Source organism: Agelaius phoeniceus, chromosome 7, assembly GCF_051311805.1.
Source record: "Agelaius phoeniceus isolate bAgePho1 chromosome 7, bAgePho1.hap1, whole genome shotgun sequence".
In the NCBI taxonomy this organism is placed as follows: domain Eukaryota; kingdom Metazoa; phylum Chordata; class Aves; order Passeriformes; family Icteridae; genus Agelaius; species Agelaius phoeniceus.
In genome coordinates, this window is record NC_135271.1 from 45,365,225 (window position 1) to 45,386,760 (window position 21,536).

Genomic DNA, 21,536 nt, shown 5'->3' on the forward strand with positions numbered 1-21,536 from the left:
CAGAAGTTTCACTGTTTTTTGCTTTGCTTTGGAATTGTTGGAATTCTAGCAATAGGTACTGTGATTTAATTATTGTTGGCATTCAGTTATGAAGGAGTTGTCTTGCTGTGATTTTCTGTTAGGTAAGCGTGGTCCAAGACTCAGTAAATATATCAGGACAGTCTAATACAAACACTTTGAAGGTACCTGAATGTCGACTAGCAGAAGATTTAGGGAATCTCTGGGAAACAACAAGATTTACAGATTGCAGTTTTTATGTAGGAGGACAAGAATTCAAAGCTCATAAATCTGTCCTTGCAGGTACTTTCTACTTTTGTATTGCTATTATTTTGTAATTTAAATTGCCATAAATTTAAAATTTAATTATATTTAATATTTACTTTTCTTAATGCAGCACGATCTCCAGTTTTTAATGCAATGTTTGAACATGAAATGGAGGAAAGCAAAAAGGTAAGCTTCACTGGAAATGTTACATGTAAATATTTGTACCTTGTGAAAGAGGAAAACATTGCAGAAAACTTGAGGCAGAGCAGATTGAGGAGGATGAGGGTTCTTATGGTGCATGAGGGACAGTTCCTGAATCTGTCCTGGTGAATTCTAAGGGAGTTTGTGTAGAAAGAATGGAGAGGTGCTGGAGGATTTGGATTTTTTCAGGTACATATATCTGCCCTAGACAGTGTTTTTAAACATTAGCTACTGGTGTAATTGACCTGGTAATCTCTGCCCCCTTTTTGCCTCAGTTTGTATCTTCCTATCAGCTGATAGACTTGACTGAGGTTTTGCTGTAGATATTGAAGTGTTTTTTATGGTAACCAAGAAACAAGAGGTGGATTATGACTGGAATTAAGCCCTCAAGCAGTGGAACACCTTTTCATTCACAGCTTCTGCAGGCACTTGACCTGTGTGAGCGTTTTGGATAGATGGTTTCTTAATCAGCAAAGCACTGCTTCTGCTTTTATGCACTTGATGTCTCCTGCAGCAAGGAGCTGTTTGTGTCTTTCTTGAAGAATTATCAAAAGTGGGTTGGTTATGGGCAGAATCCATGAAAAGGTGAGGAACTGATCACCTCACAAAAGGGTTATGATAGGTGATCATTTGGTGTTGCAAACTGCAGGATGCCACTTGTGTGCACAAACACATCAGGTGAACGTGGTGCTCTGGTACAGCTGAGGGTCCCTTTCCTCTCCAGTTTGGAAACTGTCACAGGTGGAAGTGGAGTGTTGGGAGCATTTTATTGGGAGGTTCCTGGTCTGAAAGAAACCCAAACATGTCACAGCTTGAGTAATGTGCCATGCCAGGCCTTTGCCTTCATCAGCAGTGGATCCCCTGTGCAGCCCTCCTCCTAAACACTGACAGGAAACCAGACCATGCACATCTCCTGTGCCGGGATTTTTATACTCCTTTCAAAAGGCTGGGGTTTGCTTCTATATCCTTGACATCATTTCCCACTTCATTAGTTGCTTGTAGGGGATGCTGTTATAGGATTGGTCAAGCTTGCACTGCCACTGTTGTATTATGGCAATCTTCAGCTGTGTGATGTCAGTTCAGTGTGTTTGCTTTTTGGATTCTCAGAATAAAACCTGGGCTGTGTTGACTCCGTTTAAGTTGAGCCAAGAATGGCTCAATTTGTTCTGTCTGCTGCTCTGACTTCTGATATTCCAAACACATTGTCTTTGTGTTGGAAGCTCAGAAGCATTTTTTAGTATTCCTGAAACTGTCTTTGAGTTTTATGTACAGTCTGTGTGATAGACTTCAGAGTTAGGCATTTCTGGGAAAAAATTGCAATTATTTTTTTATTGCTGGAGCTTTTCCAGCTGATTTCTACCTAAGTTTTAAGAGCTTTTTTGATTGCTTTTGGCTTAACATCGTTGAATGTTACCTTAAATTTGTAAGGATTTTGTATGATGGATGGTGAATGAAAACTTGTAGCATGCATGCAGTTGATGTTTATTATTCACTTTGAAATTGTAACTAAATTCCAAACACTTTTATTGATTCTTCTTCTTTACCAGAATCGTGTAGAAATAAATGATGTAGACCCTGAAGTTTTTAAAGAAATGATGAGATTCATTTACACAGGAAAAGCACCAAACCTTGAAAAAATGGCTGACAATTTGTTGGCAGCTGCAGACAAAGTAAGTAATTGACTTCAAACTTCCCAAATCTGTTGTTTGCTTGGGGAATGTTGCTTAAAAAAAAATTATTTTCAGATTGTTCAATATATATTTTGCTTTTTTAAAACATGAGGAGCAGTTCTCATTAGAAACAAAGAAAGATAGGAAAGAATAGATTTTTTTAGCAGTATAAGGCTGATAATTCTTTTTTTAAAGAGAGGGGGTTTTAGGTATTTATTTAGTGTCAAATTTTTTTAGCAACTGGAGACCATTAATATGATTTGGAAAATTCGGTTTTGAATAAAATGTGTACTAGATCTTTGTATTCTTCAAGAAGATTTATTCAAGTTCTTGAATTAACTGTGCTTTCCTAAAGTACTGCTACTTTAGAACTTTAATCTTTTTGTCTTCCCTACAAACCCAATAATTCTAATCTTTCATCTCGTCTTTGTTGGGATCATGTCTACTCTAAAAATTGTTGCTCTTTGAAATACTTTTCCTACTGTGATTTTTGAGATGAAGGGATTTACAGCAGCTTAGCAATTAAGGGGTTTTCTGAATGCTGGCCTTGATTTAGGGCATAATTTATAAATGTAGAGACCATTACAAGGTTGATTATATGAGGTTGACTATTATAAGGTTGATATATATGATTGTCTACAATACCAGAAAATAAAAATAAAACCTATTCAGACTGTGACATCCTTCAAAAAAGCAGCACCGTTTATTAATGCAAAATATAATATGGAAATGCATTTATTTTCCCTCAAATTTCTTGTAGGCCGTATCAATGGTATGATGGAAAAGAGGAAATTCAGAGATGGGTTGGGGATTAAGTTAAATTTGTTTTAAACAATGTAGTTGATGAAACTCCATTGTATCATTTCTTGCCCCTCACTCAGAGATGTGAACCTGTTCAATGCTGATTTGGCTCATCGCTCCTTCTCCCTTACCAAGCAGAAGTGAAATGAAAACTTTTGAATGAGTTATTTTTGTTGTTTGATAAAAACTCTGTCAGCAAGGTCTTTAATGAGTTTGTGCCAAGCCTAATGCCTGTGTTCCACTTGAGAACTGTCCAGTGCAGCACATTGTGCTGTGCAGTACCCCTGGGGAAGCAGTTTGATGTTAAACTTGGGAAGCACCAAGCCTGGCTGGAAGTGTCTGAAGAACTGTAGAGATGAGGATAGAGGGAATGAGTTTGGGGAATGATTAGTGCAGTTTTTCTCTCTCTCCAGTATGCACTGGAACGGCTGAAGGTGATGTGTGAGGAAGCACTCTGTAGTAACCTCTCGGTAGAAAATGTTGCTGACATTCTTATCCTCGCAGATTTGCACAGCGCTGAACAGCTAAAAGCACAAGCAATAGACTTTATTAACAGGCAAGTAATACTTGGATTACTTACTAAATATGTTTGTCTTTATATTTGGTGTACTTTCTCAATATTAGCACACATCTCTCTTGCAGGTGCAGTGTTCTTAGACAACTTGGGTGTAAAGATGGGAAAAACTGGAATAGCAAGTAAGTTTCCCTGCCCCACGATGTTCTGTACAAACACTGCTAAGTAGACTGCAGATCTTAAGAACTGTTGCTTCATTTCCACACTACTGAGGCCTGTCACTGACTGTAAGTAAAGTAGGATTCAGCAGATGCTACCCCAGTTATGATTGTGACTCCCCCTTTAAATGACAGGGATTGTTAGCTGTTCTCCAGTGTGAGATCCTAACAATAGCTGGTTTTCATTCCCTCTCCCAGGGGCATAGTGCTGTGAGATGATGGAAGCAGCCTTTATAGAGAAAACCATTTTCATGAGTACCCAGCTCTGTGCCTGGAGGAGTGATAACCCCAGTGTGGTTTTGAGACTTGCTTGGGTCAGTCTGAGCCTGCAGTATTTCCACAGAAAGGAGGGCAGTTGCTCTCTTTGCCTTTGGGGACGTGTTTGTGCACCTTCCCACATGTCATGTCAGCACAAGTGCTCTGGAGGCCACACAACTCGTCAGTCAGGTCCCTCTGACTCTGAGGGCTCCTGCCTACACTGGAAATAGGTTGAGACTGTGTGGCTCAGGCTCTGGATTGCAGCAGCTCCAGTGAATCACAGAGTGGAAGACAGCCAGCTGCAGAATAGCTGGCAGTAGGCTCAAACAGTGTAAGGGCAGTGCAGCACTTATTTCTTACCATCAGAATCTCCAGAGAGCTTAAAGGCTGTGTTGCACCACTTAGCTTAAACTGTTATTTCTCCTTGAAACAAAAAAGGCTTCACAGGCATGATGATTGAGCATGATGTGGAAAGGCAGTGGGTGGTGAAAGGTAAATAGTAAAATTTCAGTAATAGAGATAAGTCAGAATCAGAACTATGTAACTACTTGATGTATTTCTTCTCAAGTGATTTGGAAGTTCCAAAACTTGAATGTTTGCTAGTTAACATGCTGGTCATCTTTGCTTCAGCTAAAACATCTGCAGGAATTCAGGGAAATAATAGGAGAGGGCCTGGCTTAATTTACTGACTCTGGGCACCAGGGAGTCTGAACTTTAGTATTGTTTCTCAAGGCCCTTACCTTCACTGAATTGCAGCAGCAGATTAAAGGCTTGCATTAGAAATCTACCAAAGATTAGAGATCATGTGGTGTAGAGGTCAGCTGATAACTTCATGCTTGATAATGTTCCTGAAACAGTGTGAGGGTGCTCACAAAAGGTTTGTGAAAATGCAGAGCAATGGGAACTTGGGATTGATGCATATTAGTTCCAAATTTATCCTGTGTCAGTGTGACATGCAACCCAACCAATATAATATTCTTCATGTGCAAGTGAATTTTTTGCTTTTTTTCCTATTATTTAACCAAAAAGTAAATACATACATTGTGTAAATATGTAGTTTTTTATCTCCTGGGTGTCTGTGTGATACTTGCTGAAATCTGTTGTTACTTTTGTGTTAGGTAAAAATCAACAGTGGCATTGAAAGCTATTTTGAATGTGGCCCATCATCTACACTGAAAAAAGAGTGAATGTTCTCAAAATGAGACTGAGACTGCAGGCTCCCAGTGAAGGGGTCTGGAGCCAGCCAGCTAATCTGCCTTCATGGCTCTTTCTAGGAGATGAACTGCATCATTTTTGAGGCAGTTTCAGCTGATTCATCTTGTCATCCTTCTCTCTCCCCAAATTGAGCATGATCTTTTATGTAATGAGATCATCGTGTCTTCCCTTGCTTTTCGTCTCTGCACTAGACCTCATTTTCTTCCTAGTTTTCCTCTTTATTGTTTCTCATGAGCAATTTCAAGGTGGTTATTCTGACACAGTTCTCTAGCTGAGGTCTGGCTGGTACTGAGTAGAGCAGAACGAGTACCTTTTGTCCCACATCTGATTATATTTCCATACCCAAATTGCAAATTGCTGCTTCTCTCTGTTGGCACCCTCCCTGGCATCCACGGTCTGTCCCACAATATTTCACTGCAGCACTTCTGCCTTGCCTGCTCTTCTCCGCTGTGCATTTGGTTTGTAAAATGGTGTGACTGTTCTTAATGCTTCTGTTTTCAGCCAAGCAACAGACATAATGGAAACTGCAGGCTGGAAGTCCATGATCCACTCCCACCCTCACTTAGTAGCCGAGGCCTTTCGCGCTCTGGCGTCTGCACAGTGTCCACAGTTTGGCATTCCACGCAAACGGCTAAAACAGTCCTGAAATCTTCCATGAACTCTAGAGAAATTGGACTGACTCCACTCCTCCTTGTCCAGAGGTGTTTTCACAAACCATAACAAGAGTTTTTGTTATCCTTGTCCACAGAACAGAAGCTGAAAAAGCCTATTGTTTGCTTTTCAGATGGATAATTTATGGTTTAATCCTCAGCTTTAAATTAGACTGATTACTCTAATTCACTGAAAGGCCTTAAATTATCTTCAATGACTCTCTAGTCCATATAGTCTAATGTATCTTGATTTTTTTATTATTATTTTTTAACGTGCCTTGTCTTTTTGACTAGGCTCTGCAGGATTGCACTAGCTCCATAATGCAGTAAAGTTGATAACTGAAGATTAATTTTTGAAAGGGATCTTCCATTATTTTCAGAAGAAAAAAGAAAAAGATTATAGTTTGGTCCTGTGCTAACTGGAAGGTTTTGGCTGGCCTCTCATTAAAAGCACTTGGACCAGAGGCACATCATGTACCCTAGGCAAGTGCTAAATATAGGGAGAGCCTGTTTGCCTTCAGCAAATGCCCACAGGCTATTTATGGCAATATACTGCTTTGAACATAATTTATTTTTCATTGTGGGGGCAAATATGCAATGGTTTGGCCCAAAAATGTATTTTCATTACAGTTTGTAATGCTTCTTGTGTGTGTGTCAAAGCTGTCCAAGCGGTGAAGAGAAACACAGAATAAACCTTTTGCTTGTGTTTCTTTACGGTCCATCATTAGTTTACATTTAATGCAGAACTGAACGAGAGGTAAAAGTGCTCAATGTGAAAAGGAATGGTGTTGTATATGGAATAAATATATCCCAGTGTATGGTTGCATAGAAAAGTCAAGGATGCATAGAATGACCAAATGTAAATTGAGGAAATGGGCCAAATGGATTTTGAATATGCACTTTTAATGTGTAACTTTTGTATGTTGTGTGGTACATATATATTTTGCTTTTGATGAATTAATGAGGTACAGGTAATTGTGGCTTAACTTTTTAGATACATTTTAAGATGCCCACAGCCACATGGGATTTAGTTTTGTTAGAAAAGAAAGGCATGTCTTTTTAAGACTCAATTGAAGGTGGCTATTGCGAGCTTTCATATTTAAGTAACAAAATATTTTCGCTTATTTGAAAAAGGCATGTGAATGGTAAAAACTTTGAGGGGATTTTTCCCATCTTGACATACATGCATGGCTCCCACAAACACCTGGGGAGGCTGTGCACACATCCAGAAGTATTTCCCTGAAATGTCAGATGGTATCTACAAGCAGATACTTGCTCAGTCTTGCATTTCAGTTATTGTACTAGCATTGTGGATGGTATTGAAATTCTGCATAATGTGGATGGTATTGAAATTCTGCATAATGTGAAAAGGATGAAACATTTGTAAACTGCTTGTCATGGGCCAGTTCTTTACTATATGAACCTTAGCTTTAATATCAACATCCTCAGTGTTTGATAGCTTTGTTTACAATTGGGAGGAAAAGTCTGCAGTAGTGCACACTCTAAATGTTCCCTGAGTTATTGCATTGAGTTTACTGTAATAGTGATAATATGCTGTATTTCTTTTTTTGGGGGGAAGATTTGGGTTTTACAGTGGGGAATGGGAGGAGATCTCACCTAATTTATAAACAACTTCGTGTAAGGGTTTGAGTTTGCCTATTAAAAAAAGTCGTGCAGGGAAGAGAGAGGAAGAATTTCAGATTGTTTCTCCACCCTCATTTCATTGAGATTCATCTGACTTGCTCTGAATGAAATTTTTAGAGGAAAGAATATTTAATTTTATACTTTGGCATCTAGTAAGCCACTTACAAAGGTAAATTGGAAAAAAATGCCCAGTCAAATTTTGAACCTCTAAACATGAATTTTTTCCTACCCTCTAGCTAAATCTTTATGATGGCTGAAGTGTAAAATCGGAAATTTTAATAATACACAAGGCATCAAATTATATATATATACACAGAGATTTATCAGTTTTTAAATATTTATGTAAGATAAGGTCTCACAAGCATTCTTCACAACAGGAAGTGAAGGTGTTTATTCCAAAATCCTGTTTTTGCTGCACTGTGTAACGTGTTGGGACTACAGCTCCTCATCCTCATCACTGTAAAGCTCACAGCGCTCACGTGCAAAGTGACTTGAATATTTAATGCTGTAATGATTGCCCAGGTCAGCCTGTTCTAAAGTAACAACTTACAGTAATCAGATGGAAAGCTTAAGGATTTCTAGGATTTTTTTTTTCCCAAGCCTAATAGCACACTTTGTACCAAAAAATGTCAGACACTGTGCTGTGATTGCCTGCATCATAGAGTGTCCCCTGCTCGAGGCAGGCAGTGTGAACTGTGAGTTACACCCACAGGAAAGAGCCCTCTGCCGATCCATCTGTTCAGATTGGACTTTATTTATTTATGTTTTCAGGTTCTGACAGATCTTGAGAAAAAGGTAAAGCAGTTGCTGTATTCTTAAGTGAGTGCACTAATTAATTCACCTCTTTAATTACCTACATGCAGTGTTCTCACTGGAACGGGACGTTGATAATTGCAACCTTCCCCTCTGGATTCAGTAACTCGGTTTCATTCCCCACGTCTCAAGAAGTTGCCCTTAAAGCCTCAGTTGGAAGTGCAGCAGATCAGGAATAATCAGTGGTCAGGTTTTTCCAGGCTGACATCCTGGGGTTTTTTCCTGGTTTTCCCTCCAGGTTAGGAATATGCCTATGTATGAAGGTGCCATGTTTTGGCTTGCCAACACTACTCTCTCATAGATGTGAACCACCACTTCTGTGCTTTTCTGGGGAGAACCCTGCATGTGTCCTGTGTGTGTGCGTGTGTGTGTGTGTGACTGTGTGGTGTTTTTTGTCAAGGGTGACTTTCTAAAAATAAGGACTCAATTTGCTGTTAAAATGCTATTATGTATTATATATATATTTTTTTTTCTCCATTCAGACCTCTCCTAAGGAGATGCTTTGGGTGGAAGTTGCTTCAATAAATAATCCTTATTTCCTAGTCCATTTACTGCATGCAGAAGTATGAACACATTGTGCCTTTATAGGAAACTTGGAATGAAGGGATGATTTAACAGGGTGCAAGGTCTTTGTAAAACCTATTTTTAAAGGTGAAGAATACTGCTCTTTGGTACACAACTGAGATGGAAAAGTTCAAATTGCATTTGACCTCTGTTGCATGTTGATTCTTGCTTCCTAAATTCAATTTCACCGAGGTACAAACTACACAAACAAGTGGAATAAGTATTACAGATACAAGTTGAGTAATGGTATATTTTTGTGAAATTGTGATAATATTTGCTGTTACAAGATAAGTGTATGTCAAAATGTGATAATCATGGACACAAGGTTACTCTAGTTCTGATGTTTTTCTACACATTGAGTATTTAGTATAAAATTCACCTTTGCACAGGAGATCAGTAGAGGACCTACATGGAGATTGTGTTCCTTTTAAATCCTCACAGCAAGGCTTCTCCTTTGAGAGAATGAAAGCCATGTGCAGTATTTGAAACTGTGTTTCATAGAAGGCAGTGAATTGCAAATGTGAGGTACTGCTACCTGAAATGTTGTCAAATTTTGTTCAATTTTACAGCTGATTAAAATTCCTAAGCTTAATTGCTTTTTTTTTCTTTGTAATTGACAAATGGAATGTTACCTGTCCTCTGTCTGTTGTCAGTAGTGTATTTAGTGCAGAGCTTAGCTCCTTAGCTAGCCAAGACACTTAGTCTCATATCCTGGCTTCTGCTTACAGTAAATGGACTATGTTTGTAAAGGGAATTCACTATTTCAAGTGTTTTGCAAGGAACTTCACTGTATTTGTAACCTGGTTTTTGAAGGCTTAAGATCAATGAGTCCTATTTTAGAAGTTAAACCAGTGAAATGACTTGGACCTGTTTTGGGGTGGAAATGATAAAGAGAATTCAGATATGTAAACAGTCATATCAAACCATCCAGCCTTTTTTTATCAGCTGATGTTAATGGTGAAATACTTTTTGTACCTTGTTGCTGAAAATATTTTTGCGTTTCAGCACATCAAGTTACAATAAAGTTGTTACTTATACAGAGTGTGTCTGTCTTTATTTGTTGTCTGTACCTGCATTTGTTCCCAATAGCTGCCTTTGCTTTGAGAAAGATATTTTGTCAGCACTGTCAGTTTAGTGTCAAATATGGTGCTGTTCTTTTGGAAACCTCTTTTGGGTAGGATCATCCTGCAGCCTTGCTCTGATCTCCATGAACTTGGGTTATTTTTCTGTTTTGACACCTTAAAGCTCTGGACAGCTGAACTTTCCCACCTGGGAAGTGTCTCCCTTAGCACAGACTCTCAGGGCTGGTGGGAACAAGGGTTGATGCTATGGTGGTAAAGATGGGATTGGTGGGTTTGAAATCTGCTTTCTTCTTCCACTCACCATCCAAAACCATCATCCTTTGTCCTGCCAAAGAGAACAGGCTGCTGATGAGCCCATCCAGCAGGAATGCTGTTGGCATTTGTTGCAGGAGAAGTGGTGTGGAAGAGGAGGAGTGGTATGTAAGAGGTTTCATGTGGTTATAAATATTTGCAGTGATATGTGGCACCGTTGATATGTGACTTTGGACACTCTGAACTCCTGACAATGATGATGTCAAGGTGAGTTATTTTATAAAAAGTGTGTGTCTGGGTAGGTAAATGCAAAATTCTGCAGGTGTGCTTAAAACAAAAAAATTCATCCCTTAATTGACTCCACAGTGATCCAGTCTAATGTTCCTCATGGGGTTGTATCAATAATGGCACAACATCCCCACAGAGAGTTCAGTAACCCCTGAGGGGAACAGGACTGGTTACCTCTGAGTGGTATCAGAATTATTTATGCAATCCAGATGTCTGACCTGAGCTTCAAATTCCAGATAAACAAAGAATATTAAACTTCATTATTTCTTTATTTAGAGGGCTATATTTTTGTCCTTTCTGAAGGTGGTTTTCCTCCCAGTTGTTAATCTTGTCATCATAAAAAATTTTGTTATTCAGTAAAATTGATTCAAAGAGCATTGATTTTTAAAAACCACCTGTTTTCTTTCTATAGCAAATTGCATTTGTTTGTGTGGAAACTGAGCACATGAAGAAAGCTTTTTCTCCTTTAAGTTGAATATTGTGGAAAGTATTTTACAGTGTTGGTCCAGTCCTGTGTATATCCTCTTTCTTTGAAAGAGGGAAGCTCAAATATTGATTCTCAATTGGTGATAGAGGCTGATGGGTGAAACCCATCTCTTGCTGTACAGAATTGCCTGTCCTGCCCTGTGCTGAAGGGATGGTTTGATGTTGAAGTATTTGAGTGCAGCCTGAGCAGTCAGGTGAGAAATTAAAGTTGATTAAAGTGAGTCTTTGTGCCACTACTCCAAACTTCATAGTATTAATGGTTTTCTGTGTCTTAGATGGCTTCAGTTACAATTACTATTCTTTCCACTACAAATTTTACTTGCCACATTTATTAAGTAAATTAGATTAAAGATGCAGCTGCTTCCATTACACACAAATAGCTTTGCACTTAACATTGTGATAGTGTGCTAACAGAGGAAATGCTATTAATTGCCACTTAAAATTAGTCTTGAACAGTTTATTTTTCTGCAGACATCTTGGCAATTTTCCAATAGAACTTGTTTCTTGTTGTCAGTTTTGAAGATTCCTTCTTTGTACTCTCAGAGAAAGTTGGAAAAAATACAAGGAGTCGGGTGAAGGATTTCAGATGTGAGATGCAAAGGATTTGCTTTTTCCATTACAAGCACTGCACCAAGGGAAAAAACCCATCCCAGGCTCAGCTGAGAGAGTTCTTGAGTGCTTTGGAATGGCATTCCAGGGGGTGTCAGTAAGTTTTATTTTAACAGCATGTGGAGCTGGTGCTCTAAGTGTAAAATTGGGCTTCTTGTGAGTCAAGTATGAAGAACAGAAACAAGCTTGTGATTTTGAGACTCAGGAAGAAAAAACAACTTTGCAGGGTTTGCATGGCCTTGGCTTATAGAGAAAGCACCAGGAGTGTTTTGAGCTCTTGGTTCCAGTGTTGTGAAGGAGCAGTACCTGGTGATCATCATCCTGTCAGGCAGGGAGCTGGGCCTTCTTTGAAAGCGTTTCCTGACACCAACATTTTTGCCTTGCAGAGCTTGGAGCATAGCAATATTTTGGTGCAGGTACTGTGTTTCAATCAAGGGTAGGTGTATAATGAGTGGAAATCTCTGCTTTGCCCAACTTATGCATGTTTCATGCGTTGGCAGTGATAGTCATGCAGAAAATAAATTACACCACGTCAGGCTTGGTGCTGCTGATCAGAATGGAGACAACTGCTGCTGCATTTTAAGCAGTCACAGTTTTTGGCTTCCCACGTTTCTCCCTGCACAGTTGACTGAGCCATTTCTGTTAAAAAAAGGTAAATTCTGAAGAGTATGCAAAAAACATTCTAATAGGATGAAATCTTAAAGCATAGAAGCTCTAGCTCCAGTCTGACCTATTTTAACCTTAATTGCCACATAAACTATTTATATTTTCCATTTTTAAGTTGGTGAGTTTTCAGTAAGCTTTGAAATTTTATGTATTATGTGCCCAATTTTCTAACCCAGCTGTGTTTATTGAGTCTTGAAAGTTTAAAACAAACCACCTACTTGCTACTGAAGTGTACAACTAAAATGTTTGCCTCCAGCAAAGACTTAATCTCGCCTCTTGTCCTTGTGCCATGCCCAGATTAGGAGCTGTGGTGGTGTTAGTAAAGCCCACACCATATGTTTTTAAATGGAGAAAAAAATGTCAATTAAATGGTGGATCTTGTCCCTGTCACCTCTTGCAGGTGGGCTGCCCTTGTCAGACACACACAGAGGGAGTTCTTGCACTGCCAAGCCCTCGTTCCTCCCTCACAGCAGCACTGGGGCTTATTGTGCTGCATCAAGAGTTTGTACCAGCTCAACCCAAATGGGGAGGATTATTGCAGGACCACAGATAGAAAGACATAAAATATTTGTATATTTATTGGCTGTTCTGGTCAAGATGAATTTGAGGCGTGGGTATGGGGCAGGGTGGATGTTTTTTGAATGCAGCTTTTTCTTTAAATGCCTTGCTGATCATCTCTTTTAGGATTTTTGAATGTGTGCTGGCACCTCTCAAATAATGTAAATAAATACAAAATACCTAGTGAACCTGCAAATGCTTTATAGTGAAATTTGAGCAAGTTCAATTTTGCTGATTTAAAGAAATGGAGATGCAAATTGCCTTGTGAAGGTGCCTTCTAGCAGAAAATGTCAGATGTGGTTAATCTCAGAACAAACTATAAAAGGGGTTAAATTGTGTACTAGATTAGGAAAATACTCAGTATTTTACCAGTAGTGCTAGAATAGCAGGCATCTACTTCTGACAAGCTGACAGAGCAGAGAATTGAAACTTAATGAATCTTAATGCTTTCTGTCATGTACTTCAATTTTCTCAAATTATTTCTCCAATTAGTTCTAGTCTTTGTGAAGGAATGATTAATGATAATTAATACATTCTTATAATTTGCATATTCAATCTCCAGTGTTTCTAAAAAAATACAGATTTGTGTATGTGAGCAAGGCTGGTTTGTCTGTTATTTCTTTGGGGTGCTGGTGTTTTTCAGATTTTCAGCTTTGTATTTCCAGTTGAACAGGGAGAATAAGATGGATGCATTAGGAGTTTAATATGGTCTCTCCAAATAAATAATTTGGACATAACCCAAGGCTTCAGTCTTTCCTGTAAAGATGTTTTCTCTTCAGTGGATAGGTGGGGATTGTTGGGGTACAAAGTTATTGTCAGCAGCTCAGCTCATCCTGCATCAGCTTTGGAAAATATTTACAGCTGCAATTTGGCAAAACTGGGTGAATCCTGGAGGGCACCTGCTCTTTAGAGGTTGGTTTTGGTTTGTTTATTTTATTTTTAGAGTGTCTATATGCCTCCTTTATATTGTCATTAATTTTGTTTTGCCCTTGACATGTGCATATGGAGGGATTTATCCAAATAAATAACCACATGAATTTTGTGTTTAAAATCAGTACCATGAGATTTTGAAAGTCACTGTTTTTTTTGTCTACACAGGAGTTCTGGCTTTCCATGCTGCTCTGCAGGTATCCAACATTTGACTCATTAAAACAAACCCAAAACCTGCCCCAGCTCTGGGAGCCTGCAAGAGTGGCAGGGTCTGAAATCAGCATCTCTTTGGGTAGCTCCAGAAATCCTTTTTCTTTAGATGCACTTCATCAAAGAAATGGAGTGTTGGCAGTTTCAGCTACTTTTTAAATCAATAAATACTTCATTCCAGTTGTTTTGCCACCCAGTTAAATATGTAGTGTTTACTGGGGCAGTGTGCCCCAGTTAGGTTCACCTCTGAATATTCTGTACAAATCATTATTGAAGTGCCTAAGCAGAGTACAAAAACTGTTTTTATGGAAGAATTATCCTGAAAAAAACAGTGTGGGTGTTCAGGATGTGTTGATTTGGTAACCAAGGTACACCCTCAGCAGGAGGCTGCATTTTCCAATAAGGAATTGCAATATTCTGGGCAGTTAGAAAAAGGAGCAGAGGTTAAAAGTGCAGGTGTTTTATCACTTCAAAGGAGAAAGGTTTAAAGGACCAGGTTTGGGTTGTTTTTTTTTTTTTAATAATCAGCTGTTGAGGGTGCTCTAGGTGGTATAAAATTAAGCATTCTGAAGTTGGGCCAATTCTGTGTAATAAATACTCAAAGTTACACTATGAACAGTTGTTGTATTTACTTTGTCAGTGCTGTCAAAAGAATCCATAATCTTGTTGCTTCTTTGCAGAGAGCAAACTAAACATTTATTCCTGATTCCCCCGGATAAAAATATGTAGGGGAAGGTGCTATTGCACTGAGATTGTCTTTAACAATAAACCTGGTTTGTGTTTTTGCATGAATTACGAAGATGGAAAGAAGTTTTTCCTGGTGTATTTTTCTTCATTCTTTGGAAGCAAGAATGGAACCTGGGGCTGGCTCAGCAACGTTCAGTGCCACTGGGACAGCATCAGGAATAAAAATAAGCTTTATTTGGCTGTATGTAGAGATTATGTAGAACCATTAACAGTGCTGTCATAGGGCTGTTATCTTTACTTCTCTAGGGCTAAACTTGGTGAGAATTGGCTTCTATTCCTGCAGCTGTCCAGGGGTTACACAGCTGGGAGGGAAATGCTGCCCTGGAGGGAGGCAAAGGGAGGCTGCTGGCCACTCTGTGGGGTTGTTAAAAGCTCTTGATTCAGCAAGTTTGGCTTAGAGAGTGAAGCTGGGGAGGTGAAGTGAGGGAGTCCTTCAGTGGGAGCAGCTGAGCAGCCAGAGGAACAACGAGGCACTTGCACTTATGTTGTGATTGTTTTATTTTACATCAACAGAAGATTCACCAAATAATGGATGAGCAGAGGGTGATGAGTGCTTTTATTTCCAGTGGATTTGGGCTGGAAGGACTTGGTGTCCCTTTCACATGGTAGGCCAAGGATTCTTTCCCATTTGCACCTTGCAGAGTTGATTTTGTGTCCCTCTCCTGGCTGTCAGCTGCTGGGAGTGGGTGAAGGGAAATGACAGAGAGGGAGAGATTCTGGCTGTGCTGGGAGTGCTGGGCTCAGTGACCTGTTCCTGAGTGCTGGGGGCAGAGCTGCTCTCCCTGCCCTTGGGAAGAACTGCAGGAATCTTTTGCAAGGGAAGAGAATCTTTCTTAGGTCCCTGCTCCCAGAGCTGTGTGCTGACATCATGTGTGTCCTTCTGCAGCCTGCAAAAGGGATTTGAACAAGGACTCATGGAAGAGCCTGGTGTGATGGTGGTACAGTTTGTTTTCTGAAAGTGTTGGTTTAGCAGAATATTGCCCTTACTGCAGAAATGCCTGAGCCAAATGCACAATGCACATTGTGAGCTTTAATGTGCTTTTGTGTCCTGCAGTAGATTAAAATGTCAGTCATATTCTCCTTATTTCACAGCCCCCTTGGATCCCTGGGGAAGGTGCACATGTCTTATGTTACTTGTGTCCCACCAATAAAACAATCCTCTAGGAGGAAATCTGTGCAAGATGTCAAATTAATTGCACCGAAATAATGAGTTAGCACCAAATGCTAATTAAATATTGATGGAAGTCATACTTTCAATTATCTTCATTATGGCACAGTGTTTTATGTAGACATGAAGTGCTGGGAATGTGGGCATATATTATCATTAATCTTGTCATACAAAAATATTAGCAATTCCTCAAAAATCTACTGTAAATGTGCTGGAGGTCCATGTTTAGTATCTTTTTGACAGAGTAAAGTTTTTTTGTGGTTTTTTTTCTCCTTTTTCTTTTGAAGGAGCAGGGCTGGAAGGGCCAGGAGGTGGAGCTGAGGCAGAGGGGGCTGGTGGGTGAGATGTGACCCAGGGTGTTCTGCTCTGGGACAATGGGATGGGCAAGAGCCTCTCCCTTCCCTGTGTGCATTAGAAAAAAAAACCTTTAATCCTAAGAAATTAGAGGATTTTTTAAAGAGAAGGACTCTGAAAAACAAAAGTCCAGGGTTATCTAGACTAGGAACTAATTAAAGGGTGAATCCCAGGAAGAATCCTATCCAAAACCAAGTTTTATATGCAGTTGCCTTTGTGGAGGATGGACAGGATTTACCACGTAATTCACAGATGGAACTGCTACTGTAGTGTGCAGTCTTTGCTCTCAAGTCCCTTTGAGCTCTTCTAGGAAAAAAAAAAATTATTTCAAGACCTCCAAAGTCATCCTGGAAAATGCTGCCCTAGGAATTCCTTTTATTTTAAATGGAATTTCTTTTTCATCAATCAATAGAAGGCATAAACTGAGGTGAAAATTAATCTTTCCTGCAGACTTTTAGGAAGGGAAAAGTTTGTACAGACTGCCTCGGTGAGCCTTCTTTTCCAAGCTGGAAAAGGGGTCCTCCTGCCATCTCTGCATGAAGAAATGGTAAATTTGTGCTAGTTTGCAGGGGAAAAAAATAATTTAAAAAAATAATTAAAATGCTGCTTTTGTGCCTCTTGGCCCTAATTGGCAACTTCTGCCAGGGGTGAGTGTGAAGGATGCTCACAGCAGTGGCTGCATGATGTGCCAGCATGTCTGTGTCTCCATGGGCAAAAAAAATTCCTGTCCCAGGAGTGTGAACGTTCTTTGTCACTTCTGAGAGCACTGAAAGGTTGAGAGTGGAGACAGGTGGGTGACCATAATTAGGGAGGAGGACGTGAAGCTTTTTATTGCACTGGGTGCAGCCTTAGTGCCATTGTGTAAGTGTAAATTGTTCCTAAAAGATAACACCGAGATTATTCACCCCAGAATCTCCCTGGGCCCAGGGAGAGGCATTTTCAAATTACCAGTGGTGAAGTGTGGCAGAGCAAAAGGAGCTCTTGAGCTGAAGAACAGCTAATGCCCAGCAGAGCAGAACTGCAGCAGCAGCTGCTCAGGAGGTAATTCTGTGCTCATAATGATTCCAACTCCTCTCAAAAAACTATCACTGTGCAAGTGTCCCTCATCTGAAGCACAGAGCTTCCCCAGACCATCAGAATAGAATCTCTCCACATCCCGAGCATGTGAAATTAATGACTGAATATTATGCTGAGAGCCATTTAATTAAAAACACTTTCATTAATAATGCAGTTGGAGAGTGTATGTGTGTTATGTAATTAAAGATAGTACATCAGTAAATGATACTATGCAAAACCAATTCAAAAAATTCAAATGAGTTGGTGTAGCATAAGGAACTTAATTCAAGTGGGAATAAAGTCAGTGTGAAATAAGCTCAGAGTTTTTTTTTTTTTTTCTGGAAGCTGCAATTAATCTGCTTCTGGCAACACAATTCAATAGTCATATTTTAAATAAGGGGCTGTGCTTGTTTTAAAGATAACTGGGGTGGTGAATGGAAATAGATTTCCCTGTCCCCTCTTTTTGCCAGCTAGCAGTATCTCAGTGTCTGGACACTGCCGAGCCTGGCTGCCCTGGAGGATGAGGGCAGCCTTGCCACCATTCACCTGCGCTGCTGCCTCTGCTTGGAGCACTCAGGTTGTGCCTGGCTGGGACAAAACACTGTGGGCCTGGTATTTGTAGTATTTTCACTTTAAAAGCAAGTGCTGGAAGTGGAAGAGAGGGGTTATTCCCTCAGGGCAGATCAATCTCCCCGTGTGGCATTGCCTTCCAGCAGCTGGGTGCTTTGGCTTGTGTTGTTTTCCCCGGGTGCCTTGGCTAATCCAAATCTTCCCCGATTGAAGTCAGAAATGCCTCAGTTAAATATATCTGACATGAGAAGTGGATTGGAATTAAGTAGCTCTAAGTACTATTTAATAAAAAGGCTTGCTTATCATCTTCAATATGGCAACTTGGAATAGTTTTTAATCCTTTAGTTTACCTGCTCAGAAATCAGTGTTAAATATTCTGTGCTCCCAGGTGAGCAGTGCTCAGCATCACCTGCTTCAGACACACTCTGCCACCCCCCCTTCTTTGAAGGAGCACTGCTGGCTTAGGAGGGACTGACAGCTCCTCTCAGAGCAGTTTCCTGCTAAGCCAGAACGTGTTCTCCTGTCCAAGTTAAATGAACTTGATGTGTTTTGAAAACCTGGACTGATTTTTTTTTTTTGTCATTCTCCAGAACAGCTCGGTGTGAATTGCATTTCATCGGGGGCTTTTGAGAAGTGGGCAGGAGTGTAAGGGCTCTCCACCCATCTGAAACCTCATAACTGGGATATTTCTCTCGTGGCTGTTGAGGTGTTTATCATGGAATGGTTTGGGTTGGAGGGAACCTTCCAGACCCTCTTGTTCCACCCCTGCCATGGGCAGGGACACCTTCCCTAGACCAAGTTGCTCCAGGCAGCATCTCCAGCACAAAAGATGCCAAGTCTTGTTTTCTGGGAAGCAACAGTGACTAGAAGTTCAAAGCAAACACCTTGATAGCTTTAGGTGGGGGTGAGGTTTTGGCCATTTTAAACTTCAGGGATGATTCAAATAACCTCCAAGTCTCATGTTTCACTATTCTCTTGCCTGCCAATTTGGAACCAATTATAATGTATCACCTTTCAGGAAGATCACCAGCTTATTTGGAGCTGTTAAGATAAGGTAGCCGAGGTTTAATTGGCTTGTAATGATGAAAGAGCCACAAACTGTCTGGGAATGAGGAAGAGAACAAGGAAATGGGATTTGCATCCAAGGGGGCTGAAATGCAGGGCTGCCAAGGGCAAGGGAGCAGGGTGAGGACTGAATGCTGGTCTGGGACCAGGCTGCCAAAAAAGCTGCCTTGATTTCCAAGGATGGTTTGCATGAGAGGCAAGGGGAGCCCTGGGGTGCCTGGAAAGGGTTCCAGGGGCAGCTCTTGCTCGGGGGCGCCTCTGTCGTGGCTGTGCTCAACTCCTGCTGATGCCTTGTGAAGGCTGAGCTAGAACAGAGACCAGACGGAGCTAAAGAATAAAGCAGGGATTTGTTAGGAGGTTTCAATAGATCCACCTTGGGCAGCACAAAAGCCCAGCCAGGGCTGCACCAAGATGAACCAAAATGGTCACAAAATGGACAACCAGTCATGGGGTCTCTCACTTTTATAAGTTCTGCTCCATTTGCATATTGGAGTTATTTGTCCAATTACAGCTTCAGCCCATCAAGTTCCATCGTTCTTGTTTTTCTCTCTTTAGTCCACGGTGTTTGTGCTCTTGGGGCTGAGATTTGGATCATTTGTCCTTGGTCCCCAGCTAGAGAAGGAATTGTTTTGTCTCCCTACTCTGTGCAGAGAGCTCACCATCTCCTAATATGAAGCTCAGAAGAACACACTGAAGCAGCACAGAATCTCAAAAATACAAAAGCTGAATCCTGAGGCATCACTGCCATCAGGTCACGTCCTGTGGTGCTCCTGCCCTGCTCCCATGGCCCAGCTCTGGGTGGCAGTTCCAGTCTGGCCTCCTGACAAGCCAGAAGAGGCCATGGTGTCCCCATGTGCCAGCTCAGCTTCCCACATCACTCCTTTGCTGGGAGCTGGGGAAGGTGTTTGAGCCTTTGACTTGCACATCACCCCTGGGCCCTCAGTGCAGCTCAGCTCAGCTCCTGGGTCTGGGTGAGGAGTCCCAGCACATTCCAGGTGGGAAGGGAGCCAGGAGGATCTCTGGGTCCAGCTTTAAGTGCATGGCCCATGTGGGCTCCAGCCCATGCCCTTGGTGTGATCAGCACCTGCTCTGGCCAGCTGAGCTGATCTCAGTGCATTTGCCATAAAATGAAGAAAATACATTAAAAAGTCCCTGAAGCAGTTTTTTTCCCTGTCTGTTCTGGCTTGAGGACAAAAGCAGAGAACAGTGCAAGAGACTGACCTGGTTGCTGTTCCATTCCTGTTGAATAGGAAGGTGCTGATATTTCTTTTGGAGTCTATTTTAGAGTCTCACCACTGTTTATGCAGGTAGGATTTTTTTCTTCTCCAGCTAAACTGTTTTCCCATGACTGTGATTGCTTTTTAATTGGGCTGCAGCTGGTGCTGGATTTGTGCTGAGTTGGAGACTGAATTACATCTTTGGAAATAGCTTTTTTTTGGGATTTTTTTTTCTTTTTTCCTTTCAAAATTCAGTCAGGATGGCTGGGCTTCTTGCTTGAGGGTACCAAGAGCTCTGGCCTTGCTTCTGGCTGACAAGCCCCCAGTATTTGGGGCTGCAGAGCTGTGCCATGGAGTCGGTGGCAGCAGCCTTGGCCGTGTCCTGTGGGCTCTGTTCAGTTCCCATCACTCCTGGCTGCAGATTGAACAGGTTTTTCAGCTCAACAACCCCCAAGGGAGGCATGGTTTGACACCAAGCAGGATATTTCATGATAATTCAGTTCCTCTTCTGTAAACCCACTTGATTTGTTAGCTCCAAAACAAAGGATGCTGCTCCTGATGGACACGTGCAGGAGGTGCTCACGAGGGAGAGGTGGGAATGGCAAAGTCTGGTTTTTCAAACTAGACACCCTCCAGCTAAAAATCTACTTGATTGATGTGTGTTTCATTGAGCTACTTAGTGTAGAGCAGCTTGTTATTGTCTTTTCAACTGTGCAAATTTGAACAGAGACGGTGCTAATGACGAATCATTATTATACTATAAATAAAACATTATCCAGATTATGCTGGTCAACAGAGCATAAAACAAATAGCAAATTCTAATGTCCTTGAATTACAATTTAAAAAGAAAAGCAGCACAGGATGCTGATCTGCACGAACACCCCCGCTTGGCTGCTGTCAGAGTTTTTCCAGTTGCATCAGGAGCATCCAGGGGTTTGCTCATTTGCAGATTCACCCTAAAAAGCAAATGTGCAAGCCCAGGTTAGGGCATGGCACACAGAGCTCAGCTCTCTGCTGCTCTCTGCCCTGCTGGCCCTCTCTGAGGGGCTGGCACTGCCACGGGGCCCCCACGGCACAGGGAGCTGATGGTGAGGCTGAAGAACTCCCCAGGATGTGGCCACTGGTGAGGGCTGCAGGGAAACCAGAAATCTGGAGGTCCAGAGGATTAAATAAATAAATAAATAAATAAATAAATAAATAAATAAATAAAATTCTTCAGGGGGAAGAGAAGAAAAAAACCCCAAGCTGTTACTTCCTTCCTTGAGTCGGAATGGTTAAAAAACTGTGGATGTTTGATTCATGCAGCTCTGCACAGAGTGCTGGCTAAAGAAAAAGCTGAGGCTTTATATGTTTGTCATGATATTGGAAATTTTAAATTCTCTCTCTAATGTTGGGTGGGGAGAACAATAAGAAAGGTATTCAGCAAGAAGTTTATATATTTAATGTGAACTCCCCAGGAAAGTGGT

General features: G+C 40.9%; 1 protein-coding gene across 2 annotated transcripts in view; it reads left to right on the forward strand.

Annotated features, from left to right (window-relative positions):
- Nucleotides 1-9,849, forward strand: part of SPOPL (speckle type BTB/POZ protein like) — a 33,290-nt gene extending 23,441 nt beyond the window's left edge. Inside the window, exons 6-11 of one of the 2 annotated variants that reach the window (XR_013183104.1) lie at nucleotides 123-300; nucleotides 395-450; nucleotides 2,013-2,135; nucleotides 3,350-3,492; nucleotides 3,579-3,737; nucleotides 5,643-5,782. Coding sequence is in view for 1 of the 2 variants with exons in the window: in XM_054636146.2 (XP_054492121.1) it covers nucleotides 123-300; nucleotides 395-450; nucleotides 2,013-2,135; nucleotides 3,350-3,492; nucleotides 3,579-3,632; nucleotides 5,643-5,787 (699 nt within the window). In the remaining variant the exon portion in view is untranslated. Of the gene's footprint in view, nucleotides 1-122; nucleotides 301-394; nucleotides 451-2,012; nucleotides 2,136-3,349; nucleotides 3,493-3,578; nucleotides 3,738-5,642 lie in introns of both variants that reach the window. The other variant, XM_054636146.2, reaches the window with a different exon arrangement.
- Nucleotides 9,850-21,536: the final 11,687 nt, after the last annotated feature.